General features: G+C 44.3%; 1 protein-coding gene across 6 annotated transcripts in view; it reads left to right on the top strand.

Moving 5' to 3' along the window:
* Positions 1 to 20,423, top strand: part of ATXN7L1 (ataxin 7-like 1) — a 215,545-nt gene that overhangs the window by 183,004 nt on the left and 12,118 nt on the right. For all 6 annotated transcript variants that reach the window (XM_004676920.2, XM_012721020.1, XM_012721019.1 and 3 more), the window contains 4 exons: positions 2,570 to 2,853; positions 5,389 to 5,471; positions 6,353 to 6,609; positions 17,871 to 18,063. In XM_004676920.2, coding sequence (XP_004676977.1) covers positions 2,570 to 2,853; positions 5,389 to 5,471; positions 6,353 to 6,609; positions 17,871 to 18,063 — 817 coding nt within the window. The remainder of the gene's footprint in view (positions 1 to 2,569; positions 2,854 to 5,388; positions 5,472 to 6,352; positions 6,610 to 17,870; positions 18,064 to 20,423) is intronic.

The raw sequence follows: 20,423 nt of genomic DNA, 5'->3' as shown, positions 1-20,423 counted from the left end.
GGTCACTTGGAAGTCTAGCAAACCTTCTCACCTGGATAGTGGCCCACATATTCACAGTTCTTGAAGTTTAACTTTTTAAAAAGTTTTAAAAAGCTTATTGACTATAAAAATTGTATAAGTTTTATAATTTGTGTGGGTGGTGTTTTGGTTTTTACATTTCAAAAATTTTAAATTATGATATACTACGCTTAATGAAATTTATCATCTTAACCACATTTAATGTACAGGTCAGTAGTGTTTAAGTATTCACATTTTTGTGCAACAAATCTTAAGAACGCTTGTCTTTCAAAACCAAAACTCTTTAATAATTTTTTCATTACTTTAAAATCATATATTTTTTACATCATTCTTCATTTTCACATATTGTGTGCTTTATCCACACGTTTGGGCCCCCCCAGGAATCCCCATCACCATTAACCCTTGTGCTCTTCTCTTCCGTTTTAAACCATTTTCTCTCCTGGCACCCTGAAGAATGTCTCTGGATTATAGTTGCCTGTGGATTTTTTTTTTTTTTTACTTTGTTATAATTATTATATCCACCCCCTCCCCTCAGTCCCTTATTTGGGCCCCTACAATCCTCCTTTGAGTGAAACCATCCGGTATTTTTCCTTTTCTTTCTGGCTTATTTTATTGTGCGTGATCCCTTCCAGTTCCGTCCATGTTGCTGTGAATGGCATGTGAAACTCTTTAATAATTAAACTCCTCATTCTCCCTGCCCCCAGTCCCTGACATTCACTATTGTACTTTCTGTCTGTGAACTTGGCCACTCTATGTGGGACCCTATGGCATTGGTCTTTTTTTCCATTAGCTTAGCATAGTGTCCTCAAGTCCTTGTGTAGCCAATTTCCTTGTTTAAGGTTAAATAATATTCCTTTGCATTGAATAATATTCCATTCTTCCAGTCTTGGAAGTTCCACCTTTTGGCTATTGTGAATTATACTGCTGCCAACACAAGTGTACAGATAACTCTTCAAGACCCTGATTTATATAATTTGTGTTTTTTTAAAATTGAGTGAAGGAATGAACCTAGGAGATGATATATCCCACAATTTTGCAGTATTTACCATTTGGAAAATATCAGGAATGCAACACTAATTTCAACAGGTAACGTCTTCATAACCTCTCAGAGTGCTGACTTTTCAAGCTCTTGTGTAGTGTGTGAGTGCTTTGAGAAGGTAGCAGCATTTCAGCTATATTTCAGTGATTGAGACATTCTGATCAAGAGTAGAGTTGTCAGTAACTAGTATTGCTAAAAGTCACCATCCCAGTTCCCTCACCTGGGACTAGGAGGCCCACACCACTTTTCCCTAGACCAAAAAAGCCATGGTCCTGGGGCGAAGCCCTGTGGTAAACTGCTCCCCACTGAGTGCCCTTCTCAATGACATCAGTATCCCTATTTCAGAAGAGGGGCAGGGGTTGCCTTTAATTTGACAAATTAAACAAAGAAATGATCTGTGAATGAATCTCAGAGAAGGGAAAAGCAGCCAGCCATGTGGACAGATAAGACTCCTCCCCTGCCAGAACCAGCCTCCCATTCATGCCCCACATTGTCTGCAGGCATGTGTGAGCCATATCCTAGATCATTTGGCATTCAAATAGCTAAGTCGGCTGCACACTCAGCTCAGATGATTGGGGGCCTTAAGTGTTAGTGTTCTGCCCTCCTGCAAGGAGGAAAGGGAATCTTGCTCAGGAACCAAAGCAAAGCATATTCATCTCATCTTTTAAGGCCCCAAGACAGATTCCTCCAGGCCCCCAGACGCAGAGTCCTCCAGCATTAAATGCACAGAAATCAAATGCACATCCATTACAGGAGAAATAGCAGGGAAATGGGGCTAAGGTGACAGATTCTGAAGAGCAAACATATACCTTTGTGCTCTCTCTTCTTAAAATTCATCCTCTCACCTGCCAGCCTTGAGAATTGCCTATTTACATAACTAGCTGCCTAAAATGGAATATTAGATAATGTTACATGGCGGCTCACTCAATTTGAGCCCATCCCCAGGATGCAAGAGTGATCCAGAAGTCCTCTGACAGCATGTAGCGTGGCATGCTGGCCTGCAGCCATGCCTCCGCGTGGTGTGAGCCTGTCAGCTCTATGGAGCTAAGCAGATGTCAGGCCCCGTCTCCGGGTGGGAGGCCAGCTGAGCAGCTGGGGGGTGGGGGCGTGATTCAGCAAGTGGCACAGTGGTGTCCCAGCATCAGGGGACAAACAGCATCTCTTCCTGAGCTTCACAGCAGGCACCTTGTTCTGCCCAAGGTGCTGTCTAAGAGACTGACATACAGAGACTGAGTAGGGGGAGCTGCAGGATCTCTGGGGACAACAGGAACAGGAGGTAATCAGTCAGCTCTGATGCCATCCCTGGCACCATTCCAGCCTTGAACCCCCTGTTGATCCTTTCCAAGGCATGAACCTCCCTCCCATCAAAACTGGAATCATGCTGCTCCCTTACAGGAGGAGTATAAATAAGTGATAAGGAAGTGTTCTGATAATGACAAGCAGGTATAGCTTCTCAGCCAACCAGATGTATGAAAGAAGGCAACTGTATGTGTTTGTTCATTTATTTTTCAGCGTTCCAGTTCCTGTAGTCAGTTTAGAGAAAATCCCTAACCTGGTGAAGGCAGATGGTGCCAACGTCAAAATGAACTCTACAACCACCACTGCGGTCACCTCCTGCTCCACCTCATCCTCTGTTGTCTCCACCCCACCTTTAATTAAACCAGTCTTGATGTCCAAGTCAGTGCCACCTTCCCCAGAGAAGATCTTAAATGGCAAAGGAATTCTATCTGCCACAATAGACAAGAAACACCAAAATGGCACCAAAAACAACAACAAGCCTTACAGGAGACTTTCAGGTATGTATCTGTGTCCTTAACGTCAGTGAGATGAGTCACAATAGTAACCAAGGAGTGATGTGCTCTTAGAATTAAGCAGATCTGTTTCATTTTAGGGGGATGTATAATTGCAAACAGGACCCCCACATAAAAAGTGCAGCGACCATTGTCTTATTTCTGGGCTAGTGCTTGCTGGGAGTCACCCTCGTGGCCGAGGAGGCAGGACAGTCTGCTCCAGCCACGCTAGTCCGTTCATCCCAAGGGGCTGGTCATCGTGCTGATAGATGACCCAGGACAGGTAGACGTGCCATAGCCATGAGGTTGGACAGTCTTTCTGACATCTCGTAGCTACTCAGGGCAGGCTTGGGACTGTCCGTCAGAAACTGCTCCAGAGGAAGATGCCACCTCTGCCCTTTAGCCTAGTTGGTTTCCAGGTTGGGTCTGGTCTGGGCCTTTAGCTGCCTTTCCCGCGTAATCAGGCTGGAGTTCCCCGATGGTAGGCCTTGGGCTGGCACAGCAGATGGGGTGTTTGGAGTGGGCGGCTTCCTTGGGTCTCTTGCTTAGCAGCTCCCCAGAGCACTCAGTAAAGGCAAATGGCTGCTCTCTGGCGCAGTGGTCACCATGTGGAGGATACTTGCTTTGGATTAGTTGCAGAACTAAATATGGCAGTTCTGCTTTCTCCAGAACATCAAAAAAAGCTATAAATTTTTATGTTCTTCACACATGGTGGCATTCAAATAACACAATAGTGTACCCTGAAAATCTCTCTGTGTACCAACACAGAGGTAGGACCGGGCACTCACTTTGAATATCAGGGGCCCTCACTGTATAACAGGCACCCCAACTCCTGACTGAGTGATAAGTTCAGTTGCCCTCTGCAGAAGCGGGTGGCAAAGTCCCTGGAAACCAGTGGGTCCAGCTGGACACGTTGTCCAGAGGGTGTGGATTTCTTGTGTCAGAAGTGTGACTGGACCTTCCCGCTGCAGCCCAGTCTGAAGTCGTTGGGGCGCTGGGGGATTTTTGAGCTATTTGTTGTTACTGCACTTTGTTGGTTGTTTTGTCTCATTGGGTCTCTTGCTTGTTTCTGTTGTTGGCAGCCAGCTCCCACCCACAGCCAAACAACCCGCTCAGTTCCAGGCCAGTATGAGTGCTGCTGTGGGTCTGGACACGGGTCTGACTCTCACAGACCCAAGGGAAAGAACTCCATGCCAGGTAGCCTGTGGCCTGGTGCCCAGGTAGGCAGACAGGACTTGTAAATGGGCATCTCCAGGCATAGCAGTTTTCTATTCTGAAAAGTGAAGCTTAAAAAAAAAAAAAAAAGGACAAGCACAAAAGCAGTGGGAAGTATTTTGATAGCCAACCAGGTATCTGGATCTAAGAATGGTTTTATTGCATCAGTATCATGACCTCCGCTGCAACCACCACCCCAAATCTTCTTTTAAAAATAGAACATTTATTATGCTCAGGGTTTACTCCAACACATTTGGGCAGTTTTTCGGGTTAGGTAACCTCTTTTTAAGTTTGTAGCTATTCAGGCTCTTAAGAGCACACCACCAAATTCATAGACACCCCCCACACACACACACATTGCTGCCCGTCACCCTGCCTGCCCAGAAGAGCTGTGTCACTCCTCCTGTGTAGGGCACAGACGCCTTCCAGAAGCAACACACACCATCTGAGAGGTAAAGCTTTCAAGCCTGCAGGGTCCTCCTCCCATCATTTTTGTAATTCAGAAAGGGGTAAAGAATCCGAAGTGGGCATAAAATGAACAGGTTCCCTAAAAGTAGCGGCAATATATGACATCACTAGTCTGGTCAGAAGAGAGGAGCTGGGGACACCTGGCCTCCTGCAATTGTCCTTCACCCCCCTATGTCATTCCCACTTGGAGCACCAGGCTGCGTACTGGGAACTGTGAGCCTTCCGGTTCTCACCCACATAAGGCACCTACCCAGACATGTCCCTGCCCTCACCTGCAACCCTGCCAAAGTGTTCCTGCGTCAGGTAAATGATTTTTCTGGTCAGCGAGACTATGTGGAAACCCTGTGCAGAGGACTCTGCAGAACCTCAGAGGCAGGTCACTGGCATGTTGAGGAAGGAGCTCCCACGTCCAAGGCTAAAACCAGCAGGAAGCCAGGGCAGGAAAGGGGCTGATGTACCTTGGAGTCACCCAGGAGAGTGACTGTGGCCCGTGGGCTTGCAAGGTCTACAGCCCGTCTCAAGTGAAGTCAAGTGTGAGAGCCCTCTGCTCCTTTCCCTCCCATGCCTCCCCCACCCTGTTCCCTGAGCCTTGTGCTGCATTCCGCATTCCCATTGAAGCTGGACTTGGGGACTCTGGGTTCAGAGAAGAGCGCCATTTCTCCCCCACCCCCACCCCCACCCCAAGAGGGTTCCTGAAGCATTTAGCAGCTGGTTGAAAAGGAAAAACAAAACAAAACAAAACAGATTGCCTGACAATGTCTCACTTGTTGGTGCAAATGTGCATTTTTTAATGTAGTCTTAATGCCAAATCCTATTTAGTCTCCTTTTTTCTTATATTTTGTTTGTTTCTTAAACCAGAGAGAGAATTTGACCCAAATAAACACTGTGGAGTATTGGATCCCGAGACAAAGAAACCTTGCACAAGATCCCTCACCTGCAAGGTATTTCTCTTTCCATAAAAAATACTTCCTGCTCTCGCTGGGGCCTTTGTCGAAATGTTTGCATGCCACTCACTGCACACGGCAGGGTGTGGAACCTCGACATGACCCCCAGCTGTTCTTTGTAAGGGAAATGCTTTCTTCTCTTCCATGGTAGCAGAGTGCCTGCCTCAAGCTGGCTGGCTTTTTAAGAAGGAAAAAAAAAAAATAGGCTTCCCCTGTTACTTGTGAGGCCAGACAGTAAATTGTATTTATAGGCACTCACAGGCGGTTCTAAACCCTGCTACGTTTTAATGTATGCAGGAGCAGCAGCAGCGGCGGCGGCAGCGGCAGCGGCGGCGCCCTGAAAGGCGGCCCTGGAGGGAGGACGCTCTGCCGCGCCCCTGATCCAGCCACACCGGGGTGGCCAGGGGGACACCTGGCCCCAGGCGGCGCCCGCCCTTGGATATTTCCAAGCCCCATATGGCACACTGAACTGCTAGTGCTTCTTGGGCTCCAGGCGTGGCCCTCTCTGCCTGGTGGCTCTGTGTGTCGGGCCAGATCGAGCCTCCCACTTGCACCTGGATTAACTCTAGCACTCCCGCACGGTTGCCTTGCCTCAGAGAGGTTTTCGTGGGTTCTGCGCTGAAGCTGGTCATCTTATGCCATTTTTTTTTTTTTTTTTTTTTTTGGAAGAAGCTTTGGCTTCTTAACATCAGCAGTCTAGGGCATGGTTGCGTTTGTGTGGTCTCTTCCCAGCCACAGAACAGGAGCTGTTGCCTTGAAGTTGACTTTTCAAGCACCTCTAAATTCTCATGAATTGCTCTTTCTGAAATGGAGGGCCTGGGGAAGCAGGTTTATGTGCTGATCAAAGAGGCTGTGCTTTTCATCTCTCTTCTCCTTAGACACACTCGCTAAGCCATCGGAGGGCAGTCCCAGGCCGGAAAAAGCAATTTGACCTCCTTCTGGCGGAACACAAAGCCAAGTCCCGGGAAAAAGAAGTGAAAGATAAAGAGCATCTCCTGACTTCAACAAGGGAAGTGCTTCCAAACCCACCTGGGCCGGTGCAGGACTCCCTGCCAGGATCTTCAGGGAGCTCTGGGCCAGAACCTAAAGTTGCATCCCCTGCAAAGTCCCGGCCACATAACTCTGTGCTTCCGAGGTAAGTCGCAGCTTGGCACAAGGAGCCCGAGCCCGAGTTCTTGATCCGGTGACGCTGCCTACCTAGCTGGGTCGAGCGCGACTGGTCACATGTTTAGTGAAAGTGGCAGTCGCCCTACCTTGCCCTATGTTAGATGAGTGGCAGATTCCTGGGGCAGAGGGTTGGGAAGAGCTGCAAGGATGGGAAGTCAGCACACCTTAGAAACCCATGTGCCACAATATTTTAGGATTTTTTTCTACAGCATTCTTATGATCAGGGTGAAAAAATAACAGAGGCCATTTGTCCTTATGTTTCCCTCTATACCAAAGAGATGAGCCACCTGTGTGGGGGTCTTATTCAGTGGTCCCAGGCAGAAAGGAAAGAACAGAAAACGGAACTGAAAGCCATTTGAACTGAGAGTGTTTTAAAACCCCCTGATACTTGTTTTGACAGGCAGTGGCATGACTCACTGAGCAATAGACCCATTTCCAGGTAGCAGGCCAGGCAGGGCCCCCTTCATGCAGAAATGTGTGTCAAGTGCTTGCTCGCTAAGCAAGGTGCTGTTAGGTACTCTTGAGACCTAAATCCTGCTTTTTAGGAATTTGGCATTTAGAAGATAGTATTCCAATATTCATCATTTTATAAGACGGAAACAATAGTACAATATGAGAAATCCAGATAGTGGTATTGTCTGGTAATTTTTAATGCATCCAGTGTGAGTCTTGAAAGGTAATTTTCTAGTCAGTAAGTAGACATTAAGAGAACATAGTTATGAAAAGGGAGAGGAGCTGATTTTTAAAGGAAAAGAAAGTGTTTGATGACAGCTGTTATGACCTACCAGATTCTCCCTCAGGCCTTCCAATTTGGGGCAACATTGACCCGGTTTGCCAGGCAGCAACCCCTGCTAGGATGGGCAGGCTCAGCTTCAGGTGAACGGAGTCAGGTGGAACTCCCACCCACGCAGTCCAGCATCAGAACCATGGTTCGTTGTTGCCACCATTTACACACCACTTCCTTTGCTGGCCTTCTTCTGCAAGGTCATTTTTTGATGACTTCTCGTTGTAACACCAGAAAAGGGCTATTACCCCAGCTTTAGAATTGAGGCGATAGTTCCGTCCCAAACTTCTGGGAAGGACTTCAGCTCCATATACATTAAGTCCTCATTTAATGTTGTGGATAGGTTCTTGGAAACTGTCTCTCAGTGAAAGGGTATGTAACCAAAGTGGTCTTTGAATAACGCTGCTTTGTTCAGCACTGGCTGGAATTGGGTTTTGTTCATCAATGGTATAATGAAATGAAATGGTGTTATTTGAGGACCTTCTGTGCAGTGGCTTTCAGACTTCCTTGTGACATTTGCATCCCCACAAAGCCTTACCTGCTAGCCAGTAGAAAAGCAGACTCAGCTGCACCTGAAACTAGCTCAGTCCTTCTCTCGTCACACATGTACCCAACTTGAAAACTTGGCAAGTATTCTCCTTGCCCCACTGAGCGGACTAGTGGATGCACTTTTACCCAAGCAGTGGTACCTGCCTTAACGAGAAGCTTTTATTTTATTAAAAATAAAAAAGAGTCAGTGGTGTCTTAAGAGTTTCTCTTTTTCTCTTCATTTCGGGTTCAGTTTTCAGGGGATATTTACCAGTAGAAAAATGCCACCTGTTTATCTTTTAGGAAGGCAGAAGAAACAGAGTTGGATTAATTAGCAAAAAGATGTGTCTGGAAATTGGGATTGGCAAAGGAAAACATTACAAATGTTGGTAATACAATGATCTCTTGAGGATGCTTTTTTTTTTTTAAAGATTTATTTTTATTGGGGCCTCCCTGGTGGTACAAGGGATTAAACCACAGCACTATTAAGCTTTCTGCAGCCACTGCAGCATAGGTTTGAGCCCCAGCCAGGGAGGTGACCCACATGGTACAGCAGATCTCTTATGTCCTGCCCACCCCACTGCTCCCCTCAGCACTGTATTTCAGTCTATCTGCCTGTTATGACCCATGCTCTGTCTCTGGTGAACCCTTTCACCTCCCCTCCCCCACACCTTTGACCTACACCCCAGTTCTTGTTTGCATAAATAAAAAGATTTTAAGGTTTTATTTTTATTTATGCATACAAGAACTGGGGTGTAGGCAGGGGTGGGGGGGTTGGTTGATAGAACATGGAGTGGAACAGGCAGGTGGACTGAAATACACTGCTGAGGGGGTCAGTGGGCAGTGGGACAGGAGAGGTCTGCTGCGGTATGTGGGTTAGTTACTGGGCTGGGGAACGGAACTTACGCTGCAGTGGCTTGGAAGCACTAAGACTTTAACCACCAAGGAGACCCAAGATGCTTCTCAAGTCTGATGGAGACACCCAAAAACTCAAAGGTGATTCTGATCCATAGTTAGTGGGAAATGACATCCTCCTTCACTCATTTTAGGTAAGATGAGTCCCAAGGAAATAAAAAAAAAATGAAAAAGAATGGTCAGAGTTTGATATATCCTCCAATAAAACTTAAACATTTATTTTACTCATTAATCATGTATGTAGGTATGTATATGTGAATGAGATATTTCAGTCACACTAATTAGCTATAATGGGGGGGGGATCACACATGAATGGAATTACTATGGTCCCTTCCAATCATGAGTTCTTTTGTAGGAAATGCTAACAGGTGTGAATTTGTTTCATACACAACTTTTTGGTAACCTTGAAATTATTGCAGTTTTCATGTTCTTGAACTGCAGCCCCTTCTTCTCACATTCAGGAATGCCTAAAAAGGATGTTGGGTATACAACTGGAAAAGGTAAAGTTAGATAATAAGGGTTTTAACAGAATTGGGAGTACAGGTCTCCATGCTTACTGACTAGACAGGCTTGGTGTTGTGTTTCCTAGTCTCAGATTGCCCATCTCTAAAATGGAGCTGAGAAGAATTGAGATAACGGACTAAGTGCATAATAATCACTGTTATTAAAAGGTGGTGGCTTTTAATGGAAAGCAATGTGAGGTGTCGAAGACCTTGGTACTACCTGAGACTTGCCTCAGACCTTTATCCCCCAACTCTAATATGTCCTAAGAGAATCTATTTCTCACCCCTAAGAGCCCAAGGGCTATGGACAACCACCAGCCCAGCCAAAGACATCTAGACTATTGGAAAAGGGGGGCTGCCTTGGTCTCTCACAAGTCAGGTCCTGGGGAGAAAGGGGTAGGCTGTGGCAGCCTGTGCTGACAAAATCTGGTCACATTTCCCTGTTTTGGAGATACCCACACATATCATCTAAAGTTAAAAGAAAATTAATTTTTGAAGTATCAAATGGCAAAATCCAGTGACTTTGTAGACTGACAAGGGAAGCAGAAGATCCTAGAAACTTAACAAGGGGTCAGAAGTGAAAGCAACTCCAGTTCATGACTCATTAGGACAGTGTTAACTGCCAGACTGCAAGCCATTTCTCTCCTTGACTTTTGTCTCTACGCTTCTTCTACATCCATTTCTCAATATGGATACTTCAAAGCAAAGGAGGGTTGCTTTGAAATCAAACAGGGTCAAGTCTCATTTTTACCTCTCACTAGCTTTGCAACCAATCCTCATCTCAAAAATGTCAAGAATAGTGACAGTCACCAAAGGCAGTCGGTAACTTGGGTAAAATGAACGTGACATGCTTAGCACAGTAGAGACTCAGTTACGGGCCGCTGCCTCCCCACTTCCCCACAGCACTCAGCCAGACTGATGCCTTGCATCCACACAGTGGTGAGGTGGGAGCTAAGTCCCGAGGAGCAGGTCTGGACTGCGCCATCATCATATCCAGTCTGTGACCAGCAGTGGGCGAGAGGGGAGAGGTGATGTAGGGATGGCGAGGAAAGAGTGAGTGGCAGCTTTACAGTGACTCCCTCAGCACTTTCTTGTGACCAGTTGCCCTGTTTCCTTCACTCCTTGCCAACCCTTGCTTTTTCTGAGAACACAGACTGATTCCGGCAAACTCCCTCCAGGCCCCACCCTGGAGTATAGCAATCAGAGCTGGAAAGTCTTGAAAGCACCCCCACACCAGCATCACCAGGAGGGTACACGCGTCCTGAGTGAAAGCAGCCTACAAGGGGAAGACTGGCACTCCTGCCCTCGGTCTGCATGCTCGCAAGCACACCACCAGCCTTTCGAGTTTCTGTCTTTGCTTTCAGCCAATTCTGCTCTGGGTCACAGTCTCCATGCTCAGCTTTATTCTCCAGGATTCTCGTCCTTTTGATCTCTTCTCTTTTTTTTTTTACAACTGGAATTTCCTACTGAGTGTTTCCAACCATTTTTTTCCCCATTAAACTAAACTTCATTTTTTAAATCAAAGTAATAGAGGCAAATGGTACAAAGATCAAATAGTGCTAAAAGACTATGATAAATAAAAACAATAGTCCCAGCCATCCTGGAACTTTTACCTGTCTGTACTAGAGTTTCTGTTTCCTGGATCCCATTGCCTTCCTGTCTCTTGGTTTTGCTCCTTTGTTTTGATAAAGTATTGGCCCAGTTGGCTTCCTATGAAAAGGTGGTTTGGAAGTCAATTTTTTAAAGATTTATTTATTTATGCATAAAGAACTGGAGTACAGGCCAGAAGTGCAGGGGTGGTGAGAGGATTCACCAGAGACAGAGTGGGGAGCAGAACAGGCAGGTTGACCAAGTACACTGTGAGGGGAGCAGCCAGCGGGTCAGGAGAAGTCTGTTGCACCATATGATCACCTCCCAGGTGGGGATCAAACTCATGCTGCAGTGGCTTTAGCTTCTTAGTGCTGTGCTTTAACCCACTGTGCCACCAGGGAAGGTCCAGACATCAATTTTTTTTTAAAGGATTTATTTTATCTATGCATACAAGAACTGGGGTGTAGGTCAGAGATGCAGGGTGTGAGAAGATTCACTAGAGACAGTGGAGAGCAGAACAGGAGGACCTGCTGAAATCCACTGCTGAGGGGAGCAGCGGTTGAGACAGGAGAGGTCTGCTGTGCCATGTAGGTCACTCCCTGGCCAGCCGGGATTGAGCTCAGAGGTAGCTGGGGCTAAGACATTAACCCCTGTGCCAGCAGGGAGGCCCATGGGGGTCAATCTTTAGAATACTTAAACATCTAATGTTTTAATTATACTATACCCTCACCTTACTGCTGATATAACTGGAGTGAAAATAATTTCTCCACAGAAATTTGGAGACATTTTTGCATTGGCTTCTAAGAGTGAAGATTTTGATTGAGAAGTTTAATATCATGCTGACTAATCCCCCTTTCTTTGCACATAGCCAGCGTTCATCTCTGAGGCCTGGGGCTCTACAATTTCACAAGGATCACTCTTGGTGCAGGTCATTTTTCCTTCATTGTACTGGCTGCTCGGTAGATCCTTTCAGTATGGAAACACCTGAGATCCGGTCCTCTGTCATATCTTGTTTTCTCTCCACCACTGCCATTTTTTTCCTCCCTTTCTTGACCCCTGTAACTATATGTTGGTCCTTTTGCTCTGATCTTTCCGTTTTATTACTTTTCTCCTATTCTGTCTCTGATCTCTTGTTTCACTTTTCTAAGAGTTTACCTTCAAAAACCACATATTAAAATAGTCGACTTATTACACATGTAAGATCTTTTTATCTGATTACTTCTTACTTTAGCTTACAAGATACTATTATTTTGTCAGGGTAATAGCGTTCTAGTACTTTCAAAAGATGGGTTTTCCAGTTTGTCTTCTTTCCTCCTTTACCTTTGTTTCTTCCAGGTTTGTTTTATGTATATGTTGGTGCACTTGGTGTTTGTTTGGTCAGTCTCATGTTAGAGAATGTTTGCTGTTCCCTAACCATTCATATTTAGAAGACTTTTAAAAGGCTGATTGGAAGTCTGTATGTGGGGCTGTCAGCTAGATGATCGACAGGTCACCAATCACTGGTTGGAGAAGTCCCAAAAGCAAGACCTGGGGGCCTCTCTGTGGATTTCTCATTCAGTTCTCCAACCTTTTCTCATTCAGTTTTTCAAGGAAGAACCTGCCGAGTGCTGTGCCCAGGAGCACTGACTAAGAATCTGACAAGGGATAACCATGTTAACCATGGTTCCAGTCCTGTGCCTCATTCTTGCTCTCTACCAAGCCTGGCCATCCTCTGTCGTGAGTCTCTTCAATTCAGCATTATCTCTAGAGAATACACTTTTCTTCTCTTGAAGAGTTTACTTGAGGGACAGTGTTGCTCCATCTGGTTATGTAAGGAAGTAGGTGGGCTGAGTCCAGCTTTACCTATCAAAACTTTCAACCCTCCTGCAATATTTAACCCTCACCTCTTCCATGACTTCTGCAGCTCTAGGGAGCCCCAGGTATGCTGCTTGGCTGAGGTTTTGTGAGAGCTCAGCTCCTTTCCCCATCAGCGAACACCTCTCTCGCCATATTCTGTTTTCTGAAAATATGTTAAAGCCTCCCACTCACACTTTTGTCAGTTAGGATGCTTGGAATGCAAGTCGCAAACCATCTAGATTCTAAACATTTAATATCAAAGAGTTTCTTATCAGATGGGACAAGAAGTCCAGAAGTGAAGGGGTATAGTTCCCAAAGATTCAGACCTGGCTTTCTTTCCCCACCCTTCTTTCATTTCACCTTCATCAATCTTTGACTTCAGCTCAAAGTCTATATCAATAGTGCCGGAAACATCCCGGTAAAACAAGGTCCAGATGTAGGTGGAAACTACCTTTTCCTTGTGCTTTTTGAAATGTGAGGAAAATCTTTACAAAAGTTCCTGCACCCCCCCAAATTTTCTTTTATTCCTCTTGCTCTTTTCCAAAGTGATTTTAAACCTTTCAGAAATGAGGTTCCATGTTGCTTTAGGGGTTAGAGGGAAGACATTGCCATCGCTGTCACCATTTCTCTGCTGATCTCTTTGATGCTCATGCCTTCTTTATCTCTTTACAACAATTTCAGTAGGATTTTGGGAGGGAGAGGAGGTAAGTGTTTTTAATATATCTCCCCATTTATCAAGGCAAGGCATTCAGCCTTGATAAAGTACAAGCTTCACACAAGCTTGTACTACTTACTGATTTTTCTCTGTTTTTACTTTTTGTTATGAAATTTTCCCATTACAGAAAAGTAGAGAGAAGACTCTAGTGAATATTTGCATTCCACATATGAGCAGTGGTCATATTAATATTTTGTAATATGTATTTATTTCATCTATATTTTTTGATGATGACTTTTAAGCTAATTGCAGAAAGCACATATTTTACCTCTGAAGACATCCAAAAGCATCTTGAAAAAGAAAAATAGTTTTCTATGTAAGCATTATACTGTTATCACACTTAGTAGTTCACTTTTATCTCCTGCAGGACAGGGGTGTTCTGTTATGGTGGGGAAGACTACGAAAAGAACCTATTAGGAAGTATGGAAACAACTAAAGTTAGGAACATTGTGATATAACCAAACTGTGAGATATTAAAAGTGACGACATATTTCTCTACATGGAAATATTTCTATAACATCACTAGATTTTTAAAAAAGTATGTCTGAAAATAGTATGTACCCTGTAATCCAGTTCTTATGTAAAAATGCAGGTGCTTGTGCATACACAGTAACAAAAGTCTGAAAGGATAGAAATCAAGATGCTAATAGCACTTGATCTTGAGCACTTGAGTGGCAGGATTACATTATGGATGCTGTCTTCCTTTTTTATATGTTTCAGCATTTTCTAAATTGTGCTGTTATTTGGGTCTTCAGCTATAAGTAAGCAATAGTGTTAGTGTGCTCTAGATGCAGGAGAGTAGGTATCTGGGAATGCACCTTGGGGAGGTATGTTCCCTGGACTGTAGGCTTTTAACATGCAAACTGAATGACATCTTTGATTTTATAAATTGGGAAGGTGATTGCCAGTAATTGTCACACCAACAGAGTTCTTGTATTGACTGAAAAACTACTTGTGACTATGCTTTTATTTTGTTTTTTTTTTTAATTGTGATTAAACTATCCACAACACAAAAATTTACATTGCTGTGAAACCCCCATCTCCAGAACTTATTTCATCATCCTGCACTGAAACTGAACCTATTACTAACACTAACTCCAATTCACCTGCCCTGCTTCCCGATAACCCCTATTCTACTTTCTGTCTCAGAATTTGATTCTCTAGGTACCTCCTATAAGTGACCTCATACAGTACTTGTCCTTAGTATGTGACTTATTTCACTTAGCAAATTGCCTTCAAAGGTTTATTTATCCACTTTGAAGCAGGTACCAGAAGTACATCCCTCTTTTAAGATTTAACTATTATGCCATCGTATGGATATACCAGATTTTGTTTACCTACTCCTCTATTAGTGGACATTTGAGTCGTTTCTGCCTATGTTTTCAAATAACTAGGCTTTTCAGACCTGATTTGAACTCAGGTATTTGACATCTAGAAAGATTTCAAAGATTCAACAAAAATCCAGGGCTAAAATGAGAGAGAAAAGGAGACCAATTAGTACAGTTGCTTCATGTTTCTTGAAGGATCAAATTTCAAAGCAGAATGTTAGAAAACCAATTTTTTTAAAAATCTCAATATTTTCCGCAACACTTTTTTTGTCCCTGGCATCTCCCTGTTCACTCACCTGATGAAAGAGAAGAAGTGGGAAGAGTAACTAACAACTAACTTTGATTTTTTTTTTTCCCATCTTACTTTTCTACGAATGTGAACATGGTTGCTTTGTTAGGACTTTGTGGTTTGTTTTTACTGCTTAGGAAGCATGTCTTGCTACCTCTTTTTTGTCGTTGCTTTTCTATAGGCTTAGTCATGATTAAGGTGAGACTTGTTTAATTGTTTATAGACATGGAATTCATTCATTCCTTCATTGAGAAAAGACATTTCTTCAGCATCTACTATGAGCCGTTCATGTCAGAAAGCCTTCTGGCTTGCCAAACATAGAATAGAAACATTCATCTTCAGAAGATTAAGCATTAAAACTATATGTTGCTTGATACTAGCCCTGGGCAGGGCTGTTGGGATAAGGGGCTTGTGACTCCATACTCAGACAAAATTTCTTTGTGTGCAATTATGGTAACAATTTCATAATGTTTTAAGTTTTTATTGAGTTAATATTGGTTTACATTATTTCTTTTGTGGAAGTCTAGAAACCCCCTTCCTCAAGCATTGCTGACAAAGTGCACCGCCACCAAAGCAGCCCATAGTCCACCACAGTAGACCCCTGTGCACACTCTTCTTTGTTCTTGTCCCTCCCCCTTCCCCACTGGTTGTCCCCATTCCGTAGTCAGCTTAAAGGGCATAGTTTTTCAGCTTGACTTTATCTGAGTCTTTGCTTTCTTTTTCTGTATTCCATATAGAAGTTACACCATTCTGTATTTGTCTTTCTCCTCTGACTGATAAGCTTAGCATTATCTCTTCCAGCTCCATCCATGTTGCTGCAAACAGCAAGAGTTTATCATTTTTGATAACGGAATAGTATTTTCGTGTGTGTGTACGTGCATGCACACACACTATCTACATAATCCATTCATCTGTTTTGGGACATTTAGGTTGTTTCTATAGCTTGGCCATTTTTTTTTAAAGATTTATTTATTTATTCATACAGAACTGGGGTACAGGCCAGAGATGTGGAGGGTGAGAGGATTCACCAGAGACAGAGAGGGGAGCAGAACAGGCAGATCGACGAAGTACACTGCTGAGGGGAGCAGCCGGCGAGTCAGGAGAGGTCTGCCTCGCCATGTGGTCTCCTCCGGGGCAGGCAGGGATCGAACTCATGTGGAAGTGGCTTTAGCTTCTCAGTGCTATGCTTTAACCTGCTGTACCACCAGGGAGGGCCAGCTTGGCCATTTTAAGCAGTGTTCCAGTAAATATGGGAGTTATTTTATTTTCAAAATAGTATACTTGTGTTCTTTGGGTAGAAATCTAGGAGTGGAATTGCTGTGTCTTCTGGCAGATCCATTTGTAGTTTTGTTTTGTTTTTTAATTTATTTATTTATGCCTACAAGAGATAGGGTGCAGACGAGAGAGGCAGGAGAATGAGAGATTCACCAGAGACAGGGTGGGGAGGAGAACAAGCAGTGAGTGAAATACACTGCTGAGGGGAGCAGTAGGCAGGTCAGGAGAGGTCTGCCGCACCATGTTAGTCACCCCCCTGTCCAGGGATTGAACTCCTGCTGCAGTGGCTTCTGATAGCTGCATAGTGCTGTGCTTACACCACCCTTACACCACCTTACACCACCAGGGAGGGCCCCCATTCATAGTCTTTAGAGAAAGCTCCATATTGTTTTCCATCAGGGCTAGACTAGTCTTCGTTCCCACCAACAGTGTAATAGAATTCTTTTTTCTCCATATCCTCACTGGCATTTAATATGGGCCACTTTTACAGGTGTGGTTTTGATTTGCATTTCTCTGACAATAAGCGATGACAAACATTTTTTCATATACCTGTTGGTCATTTGTATGTCTTCTTTGGAGAAGTGCCTATATAGTTCTTCTGCCCATTTTTTAATTGGGTTATTTGTTTTATTTTTTGGGGAGGGGTTTGAGTTCTTTGTAAGTCTTTCCTATCAAATGTTTGGTTTTGTGAAGATTTTTATTCTCATTCAGTGGGATGTCTTTTTAATTTGATTACAGTTTCTTTCACTGTGCAGGAGCTTTTTAGTTTTATGTCATACCATTTATTTATGTTTTTCTTGTTGGAGACAAATCTACAAACATGTTCCTCAAGCTTATGTCGTGAAGTGTTTTCCCTGTTTTCATCTATGTATTTTGTGGTTTCAGGTCTTATGTTCAAATCTTTTATCCATCTTGAATTGTTTTCTGTGTATGGTGTGAAATATAGTGATCTACTTACATTCCTGGGCTTGTAGCTGCACAGTTTTCCCAACATTATTAATGTCATATTTTAGTAGCCAGTAAAAAGCACTTGTAGATCTGCCTTTCATCTTCACTGATATTTTTGTTCATTCGTTTGGACTTGTTTACCTGGTTGATCTTCCTGTCAGACTCCACTTTAAAGTAACTACATAGCAAGCATAAGCTCTCTACGTGCCAACTGAATTCATAGAAAATTAATTTGAGGTGAAACTAACTCTCTTGTCACATAACTATTTTCCATTCTGCTTAAACTGTTGGGCTTTCCCCTGGTGCCTGAATTTAAGCCTCTGCTCCACCTGTTCCCTGTAGCGAGCTGGTTTCAACTAACATTCTCAACCTTCATTTTTTTCCTTTGTGCAAATTTGCCATTGACCTGCCAACCTTGACACATCTGAAGGCTAATTGGGCTGCCTTCTGAGCTCCATTTTCTGGATGGGTCATAGTACCTCAGAAAAGTTTATTCTGTTTGTTCTTTCCTGCCCTAGACCATCATCTGCAAATAGCATAAGCAGCAGCACGTCTTCAAATCATAGTGGCTACACCCCGGAGCCCCCTCTGCCCCCAGCTGGAGGTGACCTGGCCAGCCGACTATCAAGTGATGAAGGGGAGATGGACGGAGCCGAAGAAGCTGAGAAGTTAGACTGTCAGTTCTCTACCCACCACCCCAGACCTCTTGCGGTAGGCCACCTTCCTTTCCTTCCATGCCTTTTCTACCCTGCACTGTGGGGTATTTATGTGATGGTGTCACATAATGCTGCCAGGACAGTGTTTTTCAAAAGGCTTATCCTGAGGTTGCATGATAACCTTAGAAAGACTCACAAATCACAAGAGGAAAGGAAAAGGCTCCCTACTCACTAGGATCCTTTAAATACCTAAGAATTTGCAGTCCTTCTTGAAACAACAATGCCTGGGGAATGGTATTTATGTAAGTACATTAGCAGAATGGCCCTCTGGCCTTGCCCATCTGAACATGAAAGCATCACTGTTAGGAGCTGGTCTCGCTCACCTGCTTTAGAAACCCTCTCTCTGAGCTGTGTGCCAGTCCCTACATGGTCTTCTTCTCTGTCAGTTCTGAGTTTTATGGTTATAAGTAAATGTGACCATATGGCAGTAGAATTCTGTGTGTGTGTGTCTGAGAGAGAGAGAGAGAGAGAGAGAGAGAAGAAAGCATATCATGTCAGCATGATTGCTGATTAACAAAAAAAGCTATTCTCTTATTCCTTGAAAGAGATCACTCTTTTCAGAAAGTCATTGAGATCCAGATGGGAAGTATAAGGAAGCATGACCTGGAGGCTTGTTTGCCAGGCAATCACTTGTGAAGGGAATGTCTGGTGCTACTATCAATCACAGAGTCAAGTGCAGGAAGGTTCAAACATGGGACCCCATGATCACATTGCTCCAGCACCAGCTTGAGCCTTGCAAATTTTCACTATCCATCAATGTCATGGAGTGTGTGGCTGCAGTCAATGCTACTTCAAGTAGTGTGATCCCCTCCTCCCTTCGACCTGTGTGATGTAGGAAGGTCAAATTCACTTCCTCTTCCTAGGCATGGTGATCTCATCATGTCTCACCACCAACCTGAGACTTTGCCCCTCTCTAATACAGAAATAGCGACAATTGGGAATGTCTTTGATTGCCACTAGTAGAAAACTTAATTCATACAGTGTGTGCATTATGATCATTTAATTATCTCACTTAAGAAGCCTAGAAGGGCCCTTCCTGGTGGCGCAGTGGGTTATAGCACAGCACTGAGAAGCTAAAGCCACTTCCGCATGAGTTTGATTCCCGCCTGCCCTGGAGGTGACCACATGGCGCTGCAGACCTCTCCCGACCTGCCCGCTGCTCCCCTCAGCAGTGTACTATGTCGATCTGCATGTTCTGCTCCCCACTCTGTCTCTGGTGAAACCTCTCGCCGCCCCTGAGCCTCTGGCCTGTACCCCAGTTCTGTATGCACAAATAAAAGTTAAAAAAAAAAAAAAGAAGAAGCCTAGAAATAGGTGATTCTAAACTTGATTCAGTATCTCCATGATGTGAGGAAATGAGGGCAAACCTCTACAACCCTCTACCTCTCTCCATGGTCTTGATGTGTCTGCCACAGCTCCAGTATCACCCAGGAACATTCTACACAGGATGCAAGTGGATAAACAGAAAGGGGGTCTTCTAAAATGCCATCATTTCTTAGGGAAGAAAATCTTCCTGTCAATCCCCGCCCCCCAACCAACCTCCCCTTCTAACTACCAAAGGTGGATCACGTGCCCACCCCTAGCCCATCCATGGCAGAGAAGGACAGATTGTAGTGAAAGTGATGGCAGAGAAGGACAGATTGTAGTGAAAGTGATACTTCATCCCAGGGTTCTGGCCTTCCCTGCTCACTGCTCTCTATCAGATACCAAAACATCATTGTAGTTTTGTTAGCAAAGAAAAGGCAGGGAGAGGTGGGAGTTTGATGATTGTGGATGAGATTGACAGGCAGCAGTGCCTTCTACAGTGCCCAGTGAGGCTCTGCAGCTCTGCTGAGGGCTACTGTGTGGCAGCGCTTCTGTGCATCCAGCCTGAACTGGAGATGTGGATATCTAAGGACAAAAAGGTGCCTCCAGCTTCCAGGCCTGCAAGGGAGAAACGGCTCCACCCAAAGGCCAGTCTTTGAAACACAGCAAGATGTTGGTCCAAATGACAAGCCAGCGTGTTAGAATGGATTAGCTCAGCTCTGGGCATGAAGGATTTATGCAGCCCTAATGTTTTACTGATTTAAATGAAAGGGACATGAGTTTGCTTCTTTGCTTTGTCCTTTCTCTCATGGTCAAATGATACATTAAATTATTTTTTTGTAATGAAGCTTGTTCAGTGTATGTTGATCAAATAGGATGGAAGAAGAAAAGATGTTGAGACCTGGAACAGCTCCCAGTGCTGCTGGGGACGACCCCCAGGGCAGAGGGTTCCCTTTATTGCTTACTGGTGTGGTCCACTGACACTTAATATGAGGGTGCATCAACAGGAATTGCAGATTTGGTGGCAAGATTTTAATGCAAAACCTCCAG

This window comes from Condylura cristata, unplaced genomic scaffold (genome assembly GCF_000260355.1).
Source record: "Condylura cristata isolate star-nosed mole 26May11 unplaced genomic scaffold, ConCri1.0 scaffold00005, whole genome shotgun sequence".
NCBI classification, from domain to species: Eukaryota; Metazoa; Chordata; class Mammalia; order Eulipotyphla; family Talpidae; genus Condylura; species Condylura cristata.
Note: the sequence above shows the minus strand (reverse complement) of the source record. Positions and strands in the feature narration are given on the sequence as shown.